A 24677-nucleotide genomic window follows, 5' to 3' on the forward strand; every position below is an offset into this window, starting at 1 on the left:
AAGCCACCAACCCACTGATAAGGATCCGGTAAACATTCAATATATTTGTCTGGTTGTTTCAACTTTCATGAAGTGTATAATAACAAGAGCAATGACAAACTTATGATAAATACTAGTTCTGATGCATTTTAAACATACATTTTAACCACTATAAAGGCCAATGGCTTTCAGATGGATGAAACAGATGTTTTCCGATGTGATAGCAAATAAGACTTCATTTTGGCTTGAAAAGCAAACATTTTTCACATGAGCAAGATACCAAAGTATTCATGTAGAATAATTTCTAGTCATAAAAATTGGTAACACTTCATTTTGATAGTCCAATTGAGTATTAGTAGACGGTCTGCTTAATATCTGTTGATACTGTTGTTAAAAAGACATTTAACTGACTATAGGAAACTTTGGAAGTTAATGTTAACTTACACTGACCCTAACCCCAACCTAAAAGTCTACTTATAATCTAATAAGAATTAGTTGGCATATAGATGCAATGTAACTTAAATTCAACTTAAAGACCATCAAAATAAAGTGTGACCAAAACAATCATAATATTTTTCATCTATTCCCAATGGATTTTCCAGGTATGAACAACATGAAGTTCCAAACAATGCACTGTAAATGAGCTTCGTAAGAAAAACTGAAATGTTGACAAAGCGTTGTTTTTTGGTTAGTTTATAGAAAGTGATGCAAATCATTTGGTTACTCACGTCCGTCAATCTGTCTCTGGAGCTGCTCCGGATGGAGGGTTTGGATTCGCCGCTGACACTCTCGCTATCGCTGTCTTTACAGTTGTTCTGGCCTGGCTTCAGCTGGAAAACATAATAAAGAAAGTAAAAATAGGTGATTGGATCCAGAAAGAAAGGTAGTAAAAGATATTATGTGCTAGAGCATATGACACAACACTGATGTGCTTTGGATAACACTATTTAAATACAAAAACATATTGGAACTATGTATTAAAAACATTACATTTGGATAAGGCCAAGACTAGGAATCAGCACTGGTAAAATTCAGAAATTGGATGTGGGTTTATTCATGTTTTTGATCATAAACATAATAAAGGCAGTAATATTGTGAAATGGAGTAACAGTTTTAGATAACCATTGTCTATTTTAAAGGGGTGGTCCACTACAATATCATATTTTAAACTTTAGTTTATGTTTAAAGTAGCTGTGTGTACATAAAGAACATCTCTGACTGTAATACGCGCAAAGTTCAATGCAAAGGGAGACATACAATGCAAAGCCTACAGCGAACTAAGTTTGGGGAACACCACAAAAACGCATGCGGGTTAACGATATCAAAAGCCCTTCAGATTACGCACATACACCCGGCGCAAACACTTTCCGTGCAATCTACATCTTAAATAACGAACTTTCAAAAGATATGTGAATGTTTCATTTAACTATATATAATATATATATATATATATATAAATGACACCTGTCAGACATCATTTTAATGAGCAGGCGTTTGGTTTAGCTGTGTCCTCTTCATTTTCTGTGTGATTCAGACTCAAACTGCTGTGGCTAACACTTACACTGACTGAAAGTATTTACACAACAGCCCAGCAAACAATTTTGTTTTTAATAGAAATTTACATCTAAACGTAGACAGCTTGGCTAAAAAAGGCTAAACTTGGGCTGTCAGTGAAAATCTAATATATATCTAAGAATAGTCCAAAATTAGACTAGCCGTCAAATAGACAGACTATATGCTTAGTCATTTATTTGTGTTTATTTGATGACTACTCTAGTTTTGGCCTATTCTTAGACATCTATTGGAGTTTCACTGATAGCCCAAATTTAGCCTCGTTTTAGCCAAGACAACTATATTTAGACGTGTATTAGATATCTATTAGACATATTTTAAAAGCAAAAAAATGCTTGCTGACAGAAAGCGCGTGCTAGTAGAGGCGTTACGCTTCCTGGTAATGTAAAGCTGATCCACGAATTAAAGCTCATTATTTTAGCTGACCAATCAGAGCCTCTTGAGGGCAAGCTTTTCAGTGGAACTAGGAAATATGATTTAGTTTTCATGTTAGCTGAGTAGCAGTATATAATTAAAGTAAGACATATAAAAAATTATTCATATTTTTTTTTTACAAACGAAATATGAGCACACAATGCTTTGCACCTTATAAACACAACCAAGCCTTAAAAATACACTTTGGACCACCCTAGTAATGTATTACTGTTTTGTCCAACCAATCATTACTTCAGTCTTTAACGTTGCATGATCCTTTAGAAATATCTTCAATAACTGCTTTTGTTTTCAAGACATTTCTTAAATGAATAAAAAATATTGTACATCTATGAACGGGTGCTAAGCTGCCTTGTATAGTAAAAAATAGTTTGAACATATGCCATACTTGCTTTTCCTAAGGCCACAAGAAATGTATTTGTGAATTACAGTGAAGTGACACAACTGATATTTACACTACACACAATTTCACACGATACAGAACATACTTGTTTAATAGTCATAAATTAAGTGTCAACCAAATAAAGTACCTATTTTCCCTAGCGTTATTTTCCCAACCCAGATCCTGGAGGCACACCAACAGCACACACTGATATCTTGCTTATCTGAACAATCTATATCAGGTTCTGGAGTGTCAACTAATAAGCCGATGAGTTGATTAATGTTTGTTTTTCTTGGGTAACTTTGAAATGTGGGTTGTTAGTGTGCCTTAAAGAGCAGAGTTGGAAAACAATGTTACATATTAGGCAATTTTGAAAGCAGTGAATGTTTTTGCATTGCCAAGAAAAGAAACGAGAGTAAAGAAAGAGGAGAAAAAATGTAAATCCAATCGATAAATAAGTCTATAAATAATATCAATCCAGACATGTCAGATATTTCATTTAGAAAGGCTAATTGTTTGTAAGGGATTAAAAGTGTAGATTTACAGCATGATAAATGCATGTTAATCCTGTAATCTTGTTAGTTTTTCATGTCTTTTTGGTGAAAGTCGAAAGTAAAAGTTTTCCTGTGTGATGCTAATTGTCATCCACTCAACATATAACTTTTGCTGTAATCGGGTGTCTTCACCACAGTTAGGGTTTGAATGGTTAAGCATGTCAGTGTTCAGAAAAAAATATTAATAAAAAAAATAAAATTTTTGCTCCAATCCAGCACAAACTGTTTGTTTGATTTGTTTGGGTGGAAATGTCAGTATAAAACAAAAGTTTAGTCAGACGATGGAATACACATCTGAGTCTCATTTCTCACATCAGGCTACACTGCATTGTGCTTTTTTGCACAATGTTTCATTTGACCTACCTCTGCTTGTGCTTGGTTCATAAAAATAGCTGACACTTAATTTAACATTGTCACTTTTGCACTTGTTCTTAATGCATTTTAAATGCAAATGAAACTTTTAAACTATTAAAAACTAGTTTATCGTTTTCCATTTTCCAGAACTTTGAATTAAGATTCTGAGAATACATGCTATAGATCGATAAATAAATGAACGAATAAACTAACAAACAAACCAATGAACGCACAAACATTTAAACCGACAAACCAACCAACAAACCAACCAAAGAACCAATGAACGAACAAACCAATGAACAACTGAACCAATGAACCAACCAATGAATGAACCAACCAATTAACTCAATAATTCAACAATTAAATCATTCAATTAACCAATCAATCAATCTTTTTAGTCATATTATTAACCTGATTTACTCTGGTCTACATGATTTTAGCCAGAGAAGTCATTGAAGAGAAAACTACCTCATCATTTATTCACTCTCGTGTGGTTTTAAACCTTCATGAGTTCTTCTGTTTCTTTTCTTCTGTTGAAGAATGCTGGTTGCTGATTGACATACATACTGCAGTTGGAAAAAAAGTTGATATGGAAGTCAATGTATGCCAGCTATCAGCATTCTTCAAAAAAAAAAAAAATTTGTATGTGTGAAGAAATTGGTGTGAGTGTAAGTAATACCTGAATTTCATTTTTATTAAACTGTCCCTTTACTATCAGATTTGTGAGAAACTGAAATCAAATTTCGCGAAACTACATCAAAAGCAGTTTTCCATTCGGTAAGCCCTCACGCAAGAACCAAAGATTCACAGCAGGTGTCCTTCAGCAGACTACAAATCATAAAGAACAAGAGCAGAGCACAGAGGAGAAGGACGGAGGCGGGGGGACGGGAGGAGGACGCAAAATCCCAAAACATCTGAGGCCCCAGTAAAGTCTGGAGAACAATGCCATACTCCTGGGACCCAGCAACTGTCGTCAAGGTCTGCAATTTACGTCTTCTGAAGCTCTGCCATTCAGACGGGCTGTTTCCGCAGCCCTCGCCCTGCCAAAACCCTGCGCCTTCATCTCCCAGCACATAAAAACCCAGTTTTATGCGTGGAGATGAGCAGTAAATGACTGCAGTGTCACTTAATGGAAAAAGCAGAGTAGGCCACGGCGCACTGGGGGGTTGTTTACCGAGATGGAGAGATAGATAGAGGCGCTCATTTCTTTTCCTATCGTTCCCTCCCAGACATTCCCTTTTTCTCTGTCTTGCTCGCTCCTTCATACTTCCCCATTACGTAGGAGAATAAAAACAGATTCTTTGCGATAGTTCTTGACAAAGGCAGTGGGGCGGAGGGAGGGAGTAAAATGAGGGTTGGAGAATATCTCTTTTCACTGGCGCAGGCTGCGGGTTGTTAAAGGCGCACAGGCGGGATAAGGGACTGCGGGGAAGAGGGCCCTTGAGTAAAGCACATAATTAAAATGAAACTGTTCCTTTTCTGTAGCCATTAGCTATGTGAAAGGATCTCTCTCAGAGGGAGAGCTCAGTGACTCCAGGCAGAGACGCTTGCTTCTACCAGCAGGCCACCATGATAAGAGGAGAGAGAGAGAGAGAAAGAGGAAGACAGAGAGAGAAAGAGAGAGGGATGGTTGACAAAGGAGGACAAGAAACTATAAGCTCTGAGGTTGATGCATGGGTCACTGAAGTGCCTTTTTATGCACAAAAGTCTCATTTCTTTTGCAAAGTAATGTGTAAATGTGTAAACTGCTTTTGATTTTTGAACCCGCTTTTAAAATGTCTTCAGTCCTACTTTCGGATGTATAGCTATGGAAAAAAATAAGAAAGCCTTAAATTCTCAATTTAATAACAATAATAACAATAAGAAGAAGAAGAAGAAGAAGAAGAGGAAGAAAAAGAAGAAGAAGAGTAATAATAATAATAATAATAATAACGATATATTAAGGCGACGTAGTGGCACAGTAGGTAGTGCTGTCGCCTCACAGCAAGAATGTCGCTGGGTCGTTGGGTCGTTGGTTCGATCCTTGGCTCAGTTGGCGTTTCTCCCTGCGTTCGTGTGGGATTCCTCAGGGTACTCCGGTTTCCCCCACAATCCAAAGACATTTGGTACAGGTGAATTAGGTAGGCTAAATTGTCCGTAGTGTATGAGTTTGTGTGTGAATGTAGATGTTTCCCAGAGATGGGTTGCAACTGGAAGGGCATCCGCTGCATAAAAATGTGCTAGGCATGAATAAGAGCTAAGACTAGTTAAGACAACTTGATAAATGCTTAATTAAAAGGGTTTTAGATTAGCATCGCCTAGTTCAAATGATAAGACAATGACTGAGGTAATAGATTTTGGCTGTAAAAATCCTGGTCATCAATATTACAGTCATTCATTAGACATTCCTGACAGCCTGCAGAAATGCTCTATATATGTGTAGACTTCAGTGCAGGGCTTTAGTCTGCTATTATTTATGTTGGTAAGTACTTGCATGCCTAAAGAAAAAAAATATGACATCTTATTTCATAAAGTTATGTTTTTGTAGTTTACAAAGTGACAATAAAGGTAGTAAAAAAACAACAACATTCAAACCTGTTTTAAATATTCAAACCAGTTCAAAACTATAAAATGAACAGCCAAAATGCATACAAAGTGTAATTACAAAAAAAAACAACGTACTATAATCCATACAAATAATGTATCTTTGTTAAAAGACATTACACACATATTTAATTCAGAGTTTGACATTAAATTCAAACATTAACACAGAAGCTGAGCACAGAGAGTTCATATTTTACTAGCATTACAAGAACGTCGAAGCGATGTGAGATTTGTTATTAGCTTTCCCCACTCAATTCCACTTAATGCCTCTTAAACAGCCTTTGAAAAATGAACAAGCACTTTTTCCTGAAGGCATGCGGGTCATTTTTTATGAGTTCTCCGAGTAATTTCTGAAGCGATTTGATTAATAGAGGCGTTAAACTAAAAAAAAGAAAAGTGCAATGGTAGCCACAATGAATTACCATCATCAAAAAGTTCAGAGCAAATCGGGTTTCCACCCACAGTCAATAAATCAGGAATCTGTCTATAAAAATACACGCATCATTCATTACTCCGCTTTTAAGGTACCGTACAAACTCTAAAATTAGTCTGATGTCTAGACGTATAAAGCATGATATCTATTGTGCTGCTTTTTATTGCTCCCATGCTCGTTCTAGCACTACTCAGCTTGGTTTTGGCATATGATCGTTACCTACTGCTGCTCGCTAGATTAACTGTCATAACAAACTTAATGCATTTCCTTGTAAAAACGATCGAAAGCGAGCATCTCCCATATGTACGTGCGAGGAAGTGTGTACATAAAAATGTTGTTTATGAGCGTGTATGTGTGTGTGGATGCGTGCATACGGGCGTCTGTGGGTTTTCGCAGTCTTGCTTGTGCAATCATAATGATGCTAATGAAGACTGACAGCTCCACCAGGTTGCACCATAAGGATAAACTCCTTTAACAACCCTGAGAGCAGAGCCTGGGTAAAGATTCCCCCTCCAGGAAGATAACAAACAGATGGTTTTCATATTCCAGCAACTAATTCCTCAACAATTAAAAAACACAGTAAGACATTAGCATCTAATGAAACATTTAAACTACCAGTAAGTGCATCTGCCATTAATTTCAACACAGTAAGTTCTTGTTTCGCCTCAATCTGTTCCCTGTTAGGGCTGATTTCTCCCTCCCCTCTGTCGGAGTTTACTGAAGTATAGAATTAACAACTGTTTTCAATAAGCAGTCAGCATGATTCCCTGGCACAAAAGCCTCCGCGCTATTAAAGATTAATTTATGCTGCCAAGGCTTTGATGTGAGGCAATAATGGAAAGAGCTCCTCGTTTTGCCTTCCTCATAAAAAGGTCAAAGAGACCTGTACATGTTAACCCAGCTCTTGCAATCGACCGCAAAAAGAAAGCCAGCCATTTTATAGATAGCACGTTTTATGGTGGTGTAATCGCATTGCACTTAGCAATTTAGTTTGCAAAAAAAAATAATAATTTTGGTGCAGAACTTTCAATAGAAAGTTGCAATAATTCACATAAGAGAGTTTGACTATTCAGCAAGACTTAAAGGGGTAGTTCATCCAAAAATGAAAACTACCTCATAAAGTACTCAGCCTTCGCTTGTTCATAACCTATTTGAGTTTCTTTCTTCTGTTGAACAAAAAATAAGATTTTTAGAAAAATATTGGTTGTTAGAATTAGTGTTGTGGAAAGTAACTTTAGAAAGTAATGCATTACAATATTAAGTTACTCCCCCAAAATGTAACTAGTTGCATTACATGGCTACTTTTTATGGTAAGTAATGTGCTACTTTACTTTCAAGTTATTTTTGCGTTACTTTTTCTGACCGGGCTGAGGCTTGATCGCTTTCAGAACTTGCGGTTAACAACACATTGTGTAACCCTTATTTACTTTTACAAAACATTTTTAAAAAATTAATTTAGAATAATGTTATCTTCGGAGGACCTCCTGACCCCTGAGCTCTACATGGCGTACGCACAGATTAATGAAAGTTTAAAGCAATGCATTTGCTAATTTTGTACTTTTTTTCTTATTATAATATCTTATATTATCCCCTTTTACTTTTTTCAATGCGCTCAAAATAATTAGAACATTTCCAGCATAGAAATGTAAAGCGCTGCCATCTTCATTCCTGTCTGTTCCTGCATTCTCTCAATGTGTGCGGAATTTAACTACATTCATTTTAATTCAGCAATTTTTAAGAGCAAATTTACTAAACTAAAAAGTAACTTGCATAATCTTTTTTAAAAGTAACTCAAATATAATGCATTACTTTACTTGTTAAACAGAACAGTAATATTATTACATAACTCAGATTACTTGTAATGCATTACGCCCAACACTGGTTAGAACCAATTAGTTCCATCTAAAGATGTGAGTTAACTTTTGCGCAAAAAAATGGAATACCCTTTACACATAAAGCACCATTTCCATTCAATGAGTCCACCATTTCCTTCCAAGAAAACTAAATTGTCTAATATGTAAACTGGTGCAAAATATCAAAAAGTAAAATGTAATTTGCAAAAGTAGGAGAAAATACTGTGAGCATTTTTACTTTTATTATAAATTACTTGCACCTCAGAACACGAAGACAAAAAATGCAATGAACACTTTTGGAGGCATGAAAGGTAAAAGTTCTGAGAATAAACAATACTGAACCACTTTGATGATAGACTTTAGCTAAGGCATTTTAGTATGACCAAAACAACATTTCAGATGTTTTACAGTTGGCCCTCTGCTTATAAAATGGAAGTATGGAAACATAGCTATTTACTACCATAGTATTTTTTTTCATGCTACGGAAATCGATGAGCCAAAGCAACCATTATTTTAGAAATATCTTCTTTTGTGTTCAACAGAAAAAAGGAACCCATGAAGGTTTAACATCACATGTTTGAATTTCCGCATGAACTATCTCTTCATTTTAAATTTACTACCATTTCATCCTGCCACCAAACCTTTGCATCCATTACGAGCCACGGAACAACAGTCCATAAGCTTAAATGTATTTTATAGGGACTGTCTCAAAGACACAGCGCACAATAGCTTCAAGTCTCCATATAACAGACAGTTTTAATGGCCATTTAAATGTGAAAGTGGGAGCGGCGGCTTTTCAATGGCACTCCTGGAGAACGGTACCTTAATCGGAAATAATACTGATGTACATTAAGAGCTCGCTTGTAAAAGCCATATACGTTTATACAGAGACGGGAGAACTTGTAAAGTGCAGAACGGCACAGAGCTCAGATGGGCATCCATTCAACGTTATCAATAGCCTGAAGAAACAAGGAGACGGTGTGTTTTGCTACGTGTATGAGAGCGAAAAAAAGCAACACAATAGTGCCGCCTTAAAGGAAATTCGCTGACGATTCCTCAGAGGTAGAAACAAAGCTCAAGTAATGGGATAAGCATCCTTTGAAACGCTCTGGCTAGACTCTTAAAATGGCTTTTGAAGCTTTTATAGGATTATCGTTAGCACATGTAGTCAATTATTTCCTTCGCCCACTTGCCGAAAAGTGCTTGCCGGTGTTACGATAAAATTTTACAAGTCTATTGAACTATTCCCACAGGCCCGGCCCACAAGCCGATGCAGTCAAACACAAAGAGCGACTCAGGCCGCGCTGGCCTTTTAAACGGCGCCGTTCGCAAACCCCAATACCCTTTTCATCTAAAACCCTGCTTTGAACAGCTCGGCTGACCCTTTGCTTCCAGCCAAAGCCCCTGGGATTCTGTTGCTATCGGCTTCTGTTCTTCCTTAGTTACGCACTAGAGCAGCTGTGCAGCTCGACAGTAATAAAACCTGGAACAATTTACCAGCTTTTATTGTTCTTCTGTGGCGTTTCAGCACTGCTAACCTGTCCTCCAGGGAGCCGAAAGAGAGAGTGAGAATCCCACTAGAGCGCCAATGAAAGAGGATCTCATTTACCTAAAAGCGCTTATAAATTTTTAATTTGCTTTAACAAGTAAATTAACAAGTCCCTCATTCGGGAAGTTTTATGGCCGCCTGCCACCGAGGGACAGCCATGAAAGTTTTATAGATAATCCACTGGTGTGCTAGGCTGCTTATAATAAATTGTCTATTTCCTGCCGCAGAGTCAAATCCCTTCATTTCCAGTGACTACGCTTTAAATATCTCCCTCTGCTTTTCTTGTTGTGTGCTATAATGCCTGTTTTAACACAGGAGCAGACAGCGGAGTTGACGGTGAATTACCCTGTTGCTTGTGGAGGTGAGGAGGGTCTGGTCTATATGAGTCAATGCTGGCTTACATTCAAGAGACAACGCTTAGGCCTATACTGTTAGAGCCTTCAGCTATATATGATTGGCTGAGAAGGCAAAATAGTTACTCTAATCCTATTTACTATTGTTAGTCTGGTCAGCTTATAATATGCATGTAGAAATGCAAGATGTGCCATTTAAATTCACAAATTTATTATATCCTTGCAGTTTACCACCAAAAATGTAAAGATGATATTTTATGAACTATTGATTAGCTTGACTAGTAATAAATTACATTATTGTCATTGAAATGTAATCATCATCATCATCATCATTATACACTATAAAAAATGCAGGATTTTATACAATTCACGTCCCAACACAAATCAAAGTTAACTTAACAAATTTAAGTTGATAGAACAAAAAACAATTAAGTTATCCCAAAAAAATCTCAAAAATTTTGTTGTTTCAGCTAATTTTAAATACGTAGTTTGAACAAAAAGCAAAATTCATTTTGAGTGTATTATCATCATCATCATTTATTATAATTATTATAATTATAATTATAAAAATTATTATATTATTATTATTATTATTTTCTTTTCGGCTTAGTTCCTTTATTAATCAGGGGTCGCCACAGCAGAATGAACACTGGGAAACACCCATACACTCTTACATTCACACTCATACACTACAGCCAATTTGGTTTATTCAATTCATCTGTACTGCATGTCTTTGGACTGTAGGGGAAATCGAAGCCTGGCAAGAAACCCACGCGAACACCAGCGACCTTCTTCTTATGGATTGTACACCAGTCTTCAATTACAGATCGCTGCTGCTTAGGTAGGATATCGATGGAAACACTTTTACCGAACAAATTCCAGTTTGTCCATTAAAAACGTCATGTGACATGTGTCAAGAGATCATGTGATAATAAAAATGTGTGTGTGAATGGACAGACCAGCAGGCTGAGCACACTGTAAAAGATGTTGAAATGTTGAAAAACAAAGAAATGTTGTTTTGGTCATCCTAAAACGCCTTAACTATTTCAGTATTAGTGTGATTATATTATTAATTACCTCCAGAATCAAGAGCGTCTGTGCTCCACCAGCACAGATTCAATGTGTGTCGGCGTTTGTCTTCTGAGGCACAAGTAATTTATTAAATAAGGAAAAGATACATGCAGATTCTCCTACTGCATCGAATTCTGTTTTTACCTTTGGTATTTGGCGCTAGTTAATCAGGAAGTGACGATTTTGTTCTCTTTGACTCAATTGATGGAAACTGTGTTTTGTTTGCACGTTTTTTATTTCTGTTGTGTGCATAAATTTTATTAGCATTTTTGGATGGAAATATAGCTAATGGTACATAAAAGTTTATCATTTATTACTTAATATTACTAAAGTGAAATTTCAAAATAGAATTGCAATAGTAATATTTTACTATAAAATAACAAAAAAGTGATTACTATTATCATTATTACTACTACTATTACTATTATTATTATTATTACTATTATTATTATTACTATTATTAGTAGTAGTAGTAGTAATAGTAGTAGTAGTAGTAGCAGTATTATAATTAGTATTAAGTATTTGTTACTGCTACAAAAATATTTAATCTTAATTTATAAATAATATATTGCTATAATATATTAAAATTGAAATCCCACTCAATTTTTTAACCAGAAAAATTCAAATAATTTGAGCAGAATATTACTCTCCCGGCACACTTCTGTAATATACATCTGTATATAGGTCATGACGCGCAGCACTCTTGACTCTGTTCCCAATTAGCGAATTAAAAGGCCCTGCATGAGCCCTCTGGACCTCCATGTGAGTTATTCTGGCAGCCGGCAGCAGTGGCTCCCGCTGTGAGCAGTTAACCTGAGTGAGCTTCCACAACCACAACAGTGCTTGACAGAAGGATGCAGGGGCCATCATAGCCGGTGCGGCACGGCTGCAAACGTCCCGTCATTGCTTGGACAGGCGCTGTGTCACCCCGCCAACCCGATCGGCCCCGCTATGACCTGCCCAGCTCTGAGGGCCAGGGCTCTTAACCGCCGCAGACAAGCTGCCTGTATCGCATCCGATCTAAAGTAGCAGCCTGTCAACAGGGATCAGGGCTTGGGTCAGGCTAAAAGGCCTGCACGGCTGTTTATTTAGGCTAACATTACGCCTGAGTACGTACTGCAGCGTGGTTCCGCTTGCACATTGTCACACTTAAACTAGACGACCCTGTCTTCGCTAACTCTCACATTCATTGCCTTTGTCCTTTAGAGCTTCCCTCCACATCTGCATTCACCTCAAACCTCAGTATTGTCTGTGTTGTCTCATACTCAGGGTACTGACAGTTTCCGTACTTTGTGATTTACAAGTGTTTTCTGTTTACTTACAGTTGTGAACTGATTTATGTGAACTTGATCGGTGCTCTGTCAACTTTTAATGTTGATAATTCAATTCTACGGTTTAACAAAGTGACTTTATTGACATTTTAGTAGTTTGAAATAATATGATGTATAAAAAAATAATATATAGAGAAATAAGTCTGTAAACATAAATGTACTGGCAGTTGATTACAACACCAACACAAACAATATTTCACTTTAAACTAATAAAAATGTTAATAAAAGTCACTTTTCGATGTTAAAAGTTGTTGGAAGAAAGATAAAGGTCCCATAATGCAAATCAAAAGCATCAATACCGAGGCAAATAAATAAATAAATAAATAAATAAATAAATAAAAATTAAAAAAATAAAAAAATTCAGGAAACTGCTAATTTACAGATTTTTGTTTATGCTAGTATCTTTTTGCCGCACAAATAAACTAATTTTGCTCTATGGTTAAGCCAGGCATTCACATTACTCTAGACGTTTTGAGAACTTTAGAAACACTGCAGACCCCATTTTAGTTTAAAATCTCTAGGTTTGTGTTTCAGTTTAGAGGGGTTGATAAACAATTTTCCGAAAATGAAGGCATGGCACATTTACTACATGGCATATTTTAGTTTTGGCTGGCACATTTCATTTTAGACTGCATTTTGTTTGTAAGGCTGTAAGCTATGAAATCATGTTGTTTTGTACATCAAAGATGCCATTATTGCAGGTAAGTAAAATAGTAAACAAAGTAAACAACAGGGGTCTATTCGTACGTGGATTACTCAATTAGCTGGATTTGGATATTGACGATTTGACATGATCCAGGATCATTTCGTTCTTCAAAACTCCTCTGAGACTTGTTGGCATAGTAACAGTTCTGCTAGTTTAAACCTATTTTGGAGCAGGTTCATTTATTAAAAACAGGATTAGATTGGGTCAGTTCAAGCAAAGATAATACTGATAGTATGTACCGAATGCTGATATTTTCTTACAGTAGTTATACACTTGGAAAAATTATATATATATATATATATATATATATATATATATATATATATATATATATATATATATATATATATATATATATATATATATACATATATATATATATTAATTTTTTTTTGTTTTTTACTGTATATAAAAAAGTAAAAAATATAAATATTAATAAATCTGCACTCCGAAATAAAAGTAAAAAACTGACACCTGCTGATTCAAAGAGAAAAATTATTGATATGAACTTTTTAGATACAAAAGCGTACATGCAGAATATTTGACTTTTTAAAAAAAGGATAATCATTTATGCAGTCAAGCACGTGTTTTGATCACTAATATGTCGGTGATTTACACCTTTACCAATATCCAAATGCTATTTTGATGCAAAATTTAATTTATACAGTTATTCCTTACGCTGATTTAAAAAAATAAAATTAAATTAAAAAAAACTTTAGGGCTAGGCTACTATAATTAAGAAAATCTTCTTAATGTGGAACTAAATCCATTGATATGCACTGATATCCATGATGAATACTCTTGACACGTGAAAGTGTAAAGCCTGCGCAGCTCACAACAAACATGGAAACGTTTACTGATAATTTGATGTAATTTTGCTCACATGGATATTTGAATATTAATCAGATAATGTCATTACACTGCTGTGCCGTTGCATTGCTGATCATGATTTCGAATATCGATAGATCTGTCCTTCAAAACACAAACAGCGATCTCAGATCAGTTTATCCAGACATCTTAATCTGATTCGCGAACTTGTTTGAAGAACCAAATCAGGCAGAGATCAGCTATCAAGATGAACAGATCCAGGATCTGCCAAATCATCTTAGATCATTTAAGCGAGGTATGAAAAATGGACCCCAGGTCTCCAGAAGAAACGGTGATGTAAACAAATAAATAACCAACCATAATTCAACACTATTGTGCCGTTGGACAAAATGTGCTCTATAGGATGTTGTTCTAAAGACCCTTACTTTTTAAAATAAACCACGATGTACAGCAATGGATGTGTGTGTCTTGTTATTACGATTATAAGTATGTACTCCATATCTAGTATGCATGTTCTGTACATTTTGTACAAATTTAGCAAATACATTCTTTATAAGCTTCCCATTGGAAAACAACTAGCTACAATGGCTGTTTGAGGGTTGTAGCTTTAGGCTGATGTATAGTTTTACTCATGTTCTTTTTGATAAACACTGGCATGTTCAAAAACAGCATCCCAGTGCATCCACATCCTGATGCTGACTAATGAGCTGAAACAACACATTTCTTGAGTGTTTTGGAGGGACAACTTAATTGTTTTAAGTTTAACCTAATGGAATTTGTTAAAAAGAATAAGTTGACACAAATCGATTGTGTGGAACGCAGCAATGTAGTGAAAAGCCAATATGTCCAAAATGAAAACACACCAGTGTAAACCTATCCTAAATGTCAGCAGAAAAAAATTTGACAGGAATATTGCAGCTTTCATCAGTGTCTCGCGTTCCCTGAGGAACGATTTCCATTGAAACGCTGCAGGCCTCGTCCTTTGCTGCCGCTAAGCTCAAGTGACACGCGACGACCTTCGGTGACCTTGTCAGGCGCTGCTGTCATGACGGCAGAAAGACCTTAACTGACGATTACCATTAGCTTTAACCTGTCTTTTATTCCACCTGTGTGCAAACGTGTCGCTTTTAGGAAGCAAAAAGAGGTCCGGCGTCTCTCAACAGAGGCCTGAGGGTAAATGAACCTTGAAGGAAGGAGGAAAAGAGAGATGGATGGAGAGCGAGAGAGGTGGACAGGGAGTAAAAACAGTGCAGAGTGCAGTTTAAACCTCATAAATCCCACAAAGAGCCACGTTTACTCACTTCGGCCGCTGCCTCGAGGACAAACCCGAGGACGCATTTATATGGATATAAAACTTAGTGATGTACAATGACATTATAGACAAATCAATATGCTTTTAACATCCATCCTCGGCTTGGGCTCAGCGCTGCTCCAGTTGCACTCCTACAAATGGCTCTATAATGCGCTGCTCCTGCATACTGATATATGGGGACAATTCCCAGATTTAATAATGAACTGAAGAGCAGAGGAGGGAAGTGGGATATTACGAGCGACCGGAGACTTCAATTCTCTTAGATCATATCGGAACAGCTAGTTACGGCGCACAGAATGACAATAAAAAGATGAGGTTGTCGGGTTGTGAACAGCACAAATTTACAGGACAGACATGACTAGTTGAGCGATTGGTTTACTTAAGAACTGACTGAACACGTTTGGACGCACTATAACATATATCAAAATCATGCAAAATAAAAATATTAGATGTAAAAATGTTACATATAAGAACATATAATTACAAACATTAAAAAAATATTTTGCTGCTTGATTAACTTGATCGCTTTGTGCTAGGTCAATTGCAACCCAGGCTAATCCTGAAAACGTACTGCTATATACATTTTTACAGAGCGCCAAATATGTTCCAGAAGCTACGTTTTTTTTGCAGTTTTGTTTTCGTGACTCCACCAGAGACTGCTGTGTACGCTTTTCAGATCTTAAATTTCTCTCGCGAGTTCTATTCGCGCCTGCTGTTCTCGTGTAAATCCACCAGAGGCTACTGTCGACTAGTGTTTTCAAAAGCGTCAATTTACCTGCCCACCAACTTCCCCAAACCTAACTGAGAGTTTTCAAAAGCAATCCAAAAAGAGAAAAACCCTCGCTTGATTTTTACCATGTTTTCAGATGTTACCACATTCTCACCTAGTTATTTACTTGTTTATTTTATTTTTTGTCTTCTATTTTTATCTTTCCCACTTTCTGGAACCGCTCTTCACCCGACTCAAACCCCATCATTATGGTCAACTCCTCTTTGCATCTAAAGTCCATTGACATAAATGGCGAGCTAACTGGACAAACTGGTAACAACAGTAAAGCTGTCCATACGGTCAGCTGGTAAGCGCGAAAAGGAACAGCATCATACCACGCCGCAGCATTCATTGTAAAGACGAAATGCAGCCATACGTACTTTTGGCTACATAATTCACGATCTCCAGAAATATATAGGGGTACATTTTCAGAATAGGCCTATATTGGTCAATTGTTTAAAACCCAGCGTTTTTACAGTTTATCAACAAATTATAAAATAAAATGAAAGTAATGTGATTACAATAAGAATTTTAAAATATAAAAAGGATAAATGAATCCATAACTGAATAAACAAACAAGGTAAAAAAATACAAATATTCAAATAACTAAATTGATATTCAACAAATTAAGATCAAATTAGTTAAATAAATTATGATAAAAATGAAAAAAAAAGATAAACAAAATGGTGAATCTAAAAATACAGAGCAATAATAAATAAAAATAAATTAAATTAAAAATATAAACTCCACATATTACATTTATATTTATTACAGAAGTTTAAAAAATTATTAATTAATGAATGAATGAATAAACAAAAATTAAATAAATGAAAAATAAATGAATGAAATAATAACAATAAATAAGAAAAATAAATAAATCGATAAAATAATTAAATAAAAATTATTATAAATAAATAAAAATAATAAATAAATAAATAAACTAATAATAAATAAATAAATAAATAAGAAAATTAATAAATAAACATAATAAATAAATAAACAAATAATAAAAAATAAATTAATAAATAAGCTAAATAATAAATAAATAAATAAACAAATAAATAAATAAATAAATAAATAAATAAATAAATAAATAAATAAATTCATTAATAATAAATAATAAAAAATAATTAATTAAATATTTTCAAATATTAAAAAATCTAGTGTATATTCAACACATTAGAATAAAACAAAACAAAAATTAACAAATAAGAATAAGCATAAAGAAATAATGATTTTGGGGAAAAAATAGAGGAGGAATTAAACAAGTAAAGAAAAACCCACCAAATTCAGATATTGGACAATGCCTTAAGACCCATTCAAAACAGAATGCCACAGTAAAGTCAACTTCACAGCCTACAGTACACGAATCAAGTGAACAGAGCATTACAGACATTTCCCAGAATGCAGCAGATGCGTGTTCAGAGTTCAGAGAGCATCACAGAGAAGCCAGAGAATTTACTGAAGCAGGCCAAGTGCTTATCACCACATAACATTTCATCAAAGAAATTTGTGTGCAATTAATTACATTCCCAGACCTGCGCGATCCGGCTGTAGTTGTTACTCAGCTATCAGCTTTCAGGCCTCGCCATCTCTATAAGCCTCACTCCTGGTGCCAAGTCACATCCTCAACACCATCCAACCTCAATAAAAGATGAAGAAAAAAATAAATAAAAAATCCCCCTCTCTTCTCCGCTTGCAGGGGCTCTCATTTCTCTTTTTTATTGCCATTTATTTTCCTCTAGGAATTCACTGCCAGTATATTGGCAAGCCTTCCAGTAGATGGAAGCAATGAAATTTAGCGCAGACACTTAACACCGGGTCAAGCCATGCGCGCGGCTCATGTGTGGCGGTAATATGATAAACAGGGGTATCTGGTGTGGTAAAAAGCGCTTTTTTTTTTGGTCTCTGCTTCTATGATGAAAGTGAGGGAGAATGTGTGGCGCTGCTGTGGAATGCTGTTCACTACTTGCTATTTGTCAGGTTCTATATTTATAAATTTTTTATGGCCTATTTACATCGGTGGACGTAAACAGGTCAGGGTTGGAGTGTCACCTAACAGCCAGTGTAGACGTGCAGAACATGCTAAACAAACCTAATGGAGACTTGTTTTTAACGTTTGCATTTTTAAGAGCCCTCAGTGTGAATATGTAAAATAATGGCCAAAATGAAAAGTTAAAACACTGAAATTATTCAATAGAGATAAATTAAATATAAAAGAAGGAATGACTAGGAAAAAAACAACGTATATAAATGTATAAAAAGGTGTTATTCTGGAGTCAGAACTGAGTTTCAGTAGTCATGTCAAAGCTGTAGCTAAATCAGCAGACTATCATCTCAAAAACATTGCAAGAATTAGATGCCTTGTTTCCAGAAAGGACCTTAGAGAAACTTGTTCATGCTTTTATGACCAGCAGGGTAGATTACTGCACACATACACCCTTTTGAAATAATAACAATAATAATAATAAATAATAATAAACCCTTTTGAAATTAATATTTTTATCAATTTTTCAGTGACTATAGGTATATTTATACATTTATTTATAAAAAAATGTATATTTAACATATATTTTTAATTTAAGTTATATTTTTGTCACCAAACATTAAAAATAAAATATAAGACACACACACACACACACACACACACACACACACACACACACACACACACAAACACATACACACACACACACACACACACACACACACACACACACACACACACACACACACACACACACACACACACACACACACACACACACACACACACATATATATATATATATATATATATATATATATATATATATATATATATATATATATATTCTCTTGATTCTTGCTTTTTATATTTAATTATGTATTTATTTATGTTATATTTGCCTTTTCCTTTCAGTCAATCCAAAAGAATTACGAATTTCTCCAGAAGAAAAAAACTATATTAGAAAATACTGTGAAATTTCCCTTCCCCATAACTTTTTATACAATTTTCAGTGTATGTAGAGAGCATTTATATAATTTATACCATACATAAAAATATCAAACATTATCTAAGCTGAGCTATAAAATTCTATGTTTGAATGACATAATAGCATTCACATACAATCAGAGAGCCATAAAACAAGATAAGAGCGACTGGTCTGCTAGTAAATGTGGGTGTGTGATGTGTAAAAGCACAGGTTAAATGCATTATCCACTGATAACTTAAAACAGGTTCATACTGCTGGCGGAAACTATGCAAGATCCTGCCCTGATAGCTGGCAAAACAACAGCATTCTTCAACTCAAGCTCTATTGTGTAAAGATAATAACCAGATTTACAGTTCTTTTAACTTCTGCCATATTCCAGCTATACAAATGAAAGAATATTAAAAGGACCTGATGACTTCATGTTGAAACAATCGACTGAATCATGAAAACTCTTAGAACCGGGCTGATAAAAAAAAAAAGGTCAATAAAACCATTCTAGATATTTTTCTTAGAAAACATTTTACAAGAAGCTTGTTTTCACAGCATAAAAGATGACTGGCTGTTTTTCTGAGAATTGTGAATGTGTGTCACACAATTGCAGGTTTACAGTGTAGCTAAAGATTTTCATGAAAAAAACAAAAACTGAATTGAGAGAAAAGCGATAAAGCTTGCAATTCTGACAATTAATTTTATTCTCCATGAACCTAAATAAATAGATAGATAAATAAATAAATAAATAAATAAATAAATAAATAGATAGATAAGATAAATAGATAAATAAATTCATTATCTTTTCAGATTAGTCTCTTTATTAATCTGGGGTTGCCAAAGCGGAATAAAGAAAACCAACTTATGCAGCATATGTTTTACGCGAATGCCATTCCAGCCACAACCCAACACTGGGAAACACCCACACACTTTTGCATTCACACACATACACTACAAATAATTTAGCTTATTCAATTCATCTATACCGCATGTCTTTGGATGTGGGGGAAACCAGATCACAGAAACACAGAAATGCCAACTGACCCAGCCGGGGCTCAAACCAGTGAACTTCTTGCTGTGAGGCGATTGTGCTACCCACTGAGCCACCATGATGCCTTAAATAAATAAATAAATAAACAAACAAACAAAATTTAAAAATAAATAAAATTCAAATGGAAACTCAAAATTGCAAGAAATCAAAAGTCTGCAATATAAGATAAGTGAAATTTATTATTATTATTATTATTATTATTATTATTATTATTATATGCAGTAGTGAAAACAATTTTCCATCACATTAAATTAGAAATTAAATTAGAAAATAAATAGATTTTTTAAAGTAATTCATATATTTGTATTCAAATTTACCTGAATTGAAAAATCGTCAGCATTATAATATTTTCTATTCTATTATGTTCTATAATATATCTATGTTCTATTCTATTCTATTAATAAAACTTTAATTCAGAAAACATAGATTAAATTCATTAAATTCATTTATTCATTCATTCGTTCGTTTGTTCATTCGTTCGTCATTTGTTCGTTCGACCTTTTTATTTATTCTATATTTAATATTTTACATAGAATAATGTATTTGCAGACAGATAAATATCTAATACTAGCAAGGTGTCTTCAGTAGCAACTAAAATCTTTTTTTTAAGATACTTTATGAAAACAAACTTTGTATTTAATTCAATTGTCTTCATATAATAATCTTCAACAAATCTAAACAATTTTCAATGATTGTTTAAACAAAGGATCACATTTAAAAAAAAAGGTCAAATGTAAGGTCAAATGATTTGCATAATGCAAGTAATGCATGAGGCCTTGATCTGTTTAGTTAAAAAAATCTGTGTTTTTACTGCCTTCTTTTTCCAGACTTGCCAGTAAAGATTATAACATCTCTCTCTACATGACACAGAGAATCTGGGTGGGCTATTCTGAAAATGCAGGACACAGGTGATCAGAGTGTGTTTCAGAGTATAACATTTTACACACTTTTAAAATAGCCTTCCTGCTCACATAGACCTGTCATCACCTACATCATAAACATCCCAGGAGTTATTTGTGCTTTGGCACAATTCTTTTTGCTTCATAGAGATGCCTGAGGTTCGTGTCAAATTAATATTCAAGCGTAAAATTATAAGCAGATTAACAGATTTATTTTTTTCTCCAGTATCTGGAAAAGATTTATGTTAAACAAGACTGTTATTTTCCATCTCTGGCGACAGTGTAAGACTGCTTGACCTTCTTAGCCACGCATGGCATCTCTTTGTTAGTGTTTAGGTCTGCACTTCCTTTAGCGAGTAATGGACTTCCTTCAGAACATAAATCAAAGTCATATGCCTGTTTCGATCTCTCATGTTTCCTCTTGAGCCAAGTCTAAGCATAAATGATAATGGCTGAGTAGCTAGTCTATCCCAAGTTGCCCTGCACAAATGCACAGTTACACAATACATATATAGGTAATGGATTAAGTATATAAATGTCATTCGCGTTCTACATAATGTTTTTTTTGCGTATTATATTTTGTGTGTTTTAAGAATTTTTCTGTATACAAAATTTGTAAATTATTTCAACTTAATAAAAAAAAAGTTGAAAAAAATCTTCTCTCCGTTAAACATAAATTGGGGGAAAAAAAATAAACAGGGGGGCTAATAATTCTGACTTCAACTGTTTATATTACACAATTTGTAAATTGTAGGTTGTAGGTCCTAAATCACATGTCCCCATAAATCTTGGTTTTTGCATGTGTACCTTTAAACACAAAATTAGCTACAGCTCCCCTCCCCCTCCCACAGAAGGGCAGGGCCTGTACAGCTCGTGCATCAGTTCCAACAACAACTAGCAAAACCTCTGCATGTGTTTTAAAGTCTTGTCAGTTTCAACTTCTATTATATGTATTATATGCATTGTGAGAGCACATCATTTTATTGGTGCACATTTAAACAATGTAATCAAATGTTGTTTCAGCATCTACTAAAAAAGATCGACTTCTGAAGACTTCTGAAGTAAAAGGTGCTGGCTAAAACTTTAAAATACAGGTCCATTCGTTAATGTTAGTTAATGTATTTAACAGTTGCGCTTGTTAACATTCATTAAACAAGTATTTCCCAGTATTGCATATGGGTTCGTATGCTAGATAAGTTGGCGGTTCATTCCGCTGAGGCGACCCCTGATAAATAAAGGGACTGAAAGCGAAGGAAAATAAATTAATTAATGAATAAATACAGTAATAAATGTATTACTAATTGTTTGTTCATTTTAGTAAATACATTAACTTACGTTAAATTATGGATCATTATGTTAAAGTGCAGCTGCAAAAATTCAGCTTTTTGTCAGGAATAAAATTGCATTATAAAATACATTCAATTAGAAAAAAGTCAATGTACTATCTATACAAAACGTTTCACAATGTTATCAACAATTTATTCTTGTAGTATACATGTACAGTACATTTACATTCATTCATTCATTTTCCTTCGGCTTAGTCTCTATGTCAGAGGTCGCCACAGCGTAGTGAACCGCCAACTATTCCAGCATATGTTACATAGTGGATGCCCTTACAGCTGCAACCCTGTACTGGGAAACACCCATACACGCACATACACTACAGCCAATTTTGTTTACCCAATTCATCTAAAGAACATGACTTTAGACTGTGGTGGAAACCAGAACAACCTTCTTGATGTGAAGCGACAGCGCTGATTTGAGTATCGGCTAGAACAGTTGGCATTTTTGTGTGGAATTTGCATGTTCTCCGGGTGTTGCCGTTGGTTTTCTCCAGGTGCTCCGGTTTCCCCCACAAAGCCAAAGACATGCGGTATAGGTGAATTGGGTAAGATAAACTGTCGGTTGTGTATGTGTATGAATGAAAGTGTATGGGTGTTTCCCAGTGATGGGTTGCAGCTGGAAGGCCATCCGCTGCGTAAAACATATGCTGGATAAGTTGGCGGTTCATTCCGCTGTGGCGACCCTAGAATGATAAAGGAACTAAGGCGAAAAGAAAATGAATGAAGTATCTTATGTAAACACCTCTAAATAAACCCAATCTATCCTTACATAATGACTCCTAATTAGTGTACTAGAAATCAAGCAGATTAATTTTGCACATCCACAGCCAACATTTAAAAAATCGACCAGATTCCCTTTCCCATTCCAGCCAAACATTTCACTTGCTTTATCACCAGACAACAGCAACCTTCATCGTCTCTGTCTTCAGGGCTTTTCTTTATTCCCTTTTTTCCTCTCTTTACAGGCTCTTAGGGGCACAAATGTCAACCAGAGGAAGGCAATTATGAGCCTAAAATTACTTCCTTACTGTTATCAATCCACTCTGTGGGCCGGGGGACTGGTTAAAAGCCACCATGTAATGGGGGCTCAGTTAGACTTTTCTCCTGGGCCTCCGCCAAGGCTGCTAACCTTGCTATTAAAGGCCTGGACGAGCTTTTGTCAATGCAATCTGCTGAATGCTTTGAGTGACAAGCGATCGATACTCTCCACTCTCTGGGGTCATCGGTGGTGACAGAGCCCTAAGTAATAACACAACCCTGGCTGCCTCCTCCAACTTAAACGCTTCCCCTGACACAATATTTCTTTTTTGTCTCCGAGCTCGCGAGCGCAATTTTTTTTTCTTCGTGCCAATCGAAGGAGGGAGGAGGTGGAGGAGGAGAGAAATGGAAGGAGGGTCTGACAAATGGCTGTGTGTGTGTGTGTGTGTGGATTGATGCCGACCGGGGCGAGTGCGAGGCGCAGGGTGGAGGGAGCGGGGGGAGTAGGGAGAGCTCAGATAAATCGAAAATGACTGGCTGGCGAGTTGTAATCTGCCAGCGCCGAGCCCCCTGTAGCAACAAGCCAAATGAAAAAGCATGCTGACAGACCACAGAGATGGAGGGCCTGCGGTAGATGGAGGGAGGGAGAGAGAGAGAAAGAGATAGAGGGAGGGAAGAGCGGTGGAAAGGAGAAAGGAAAGAAAAGGCAAGAAATTGCATGGAGAAATGCTTGTTTTGGTGCTTGAAGGAGTCATATACGAGTCACTTGTTGACGTGCTTGTAGATTTCTATATAATATGCAGCAAAAACAACATCTCAATTAGAGCCATTATACTGTTCTAGCATTAAACATACAGGCAACTAAAGCTGAACGCAGCTTAATTAATCTGATCAAATGCGCCATCAGGGCTTTGTTGCTTGTTTTGGTGCTTGCTTTATACACTGTAAAAATGATATGATCAATTATTCATGACAACATATGCTTTAAGTTCATTATAACTTATTAAGTTAAGTTGCAAGCTGTTTTAAGTTAATTTAACTTACAATATAACCTATATACTTTGATTTAGCTTAAAAATGTAAGGCAACCAGGATTTTTCTTACAGTGTACTATTATGGTACGGGTTTAATTCATTGACAAGCATGTGAATTTCTTTAAAATATGCAATCAAAATTTACAACTGCACTGCTTTAAATTCACATTACTTTTACAGTACATGTAGTCATATTGTAGGAGCTTTTTTGCCCAAAATAACCCAAGGAGGCATTCAGCGATTCAATAAGAAGTGGCAATACATACAAGGAATGCTAAATAGACAAAGGAATTGTATGTGCAAGAGAGAGCTGAGAGCTCGAGTTAGGTAGGAGTGTCTTTTTTTGAG

General features: G+C 35.4%; 1 protein-coding gene across 28 annotated transcripts in view; it reads right to left on the bottom strand.

The window, feature by feature from the left end:
• Positions 1 to 24677, bottom strand: part of auts2a (activator of transcription and developmental regulator AUTS2 a) — a 760542-nt gene that overhangs the window by 328137 nt on the left and 407728 nt on the right. For all 28 annotated transcript variants that reach the window (XM_087270816.1, XM_087270820.1, XM_087270814.1 and 25 more), the window contains one exon: positions 708 to 809. In XM_087270816.1, the coding sequence (XP_087126942.1) occupies positions 708 to 809 (102 nt within the window). The remainder of the gene's footprint in view (positions 1 to 707; positions 810 to 24677) is intronic.

Source organism: Danio rerio, chromosome 10 (assembly GCF_052040795.2).
Source record: "Danio rerio strain M-AB ecotype USA chromosome 10, GRCz13ab, whole genome shotgun sequence".
Classification (NCBI taxonomy): domain Eukaryota; kingdom Metazoa; phylum Chordata; class Actinopteri; order Cypriniformes; family Danionidae; genus Danio; species Danio rerio.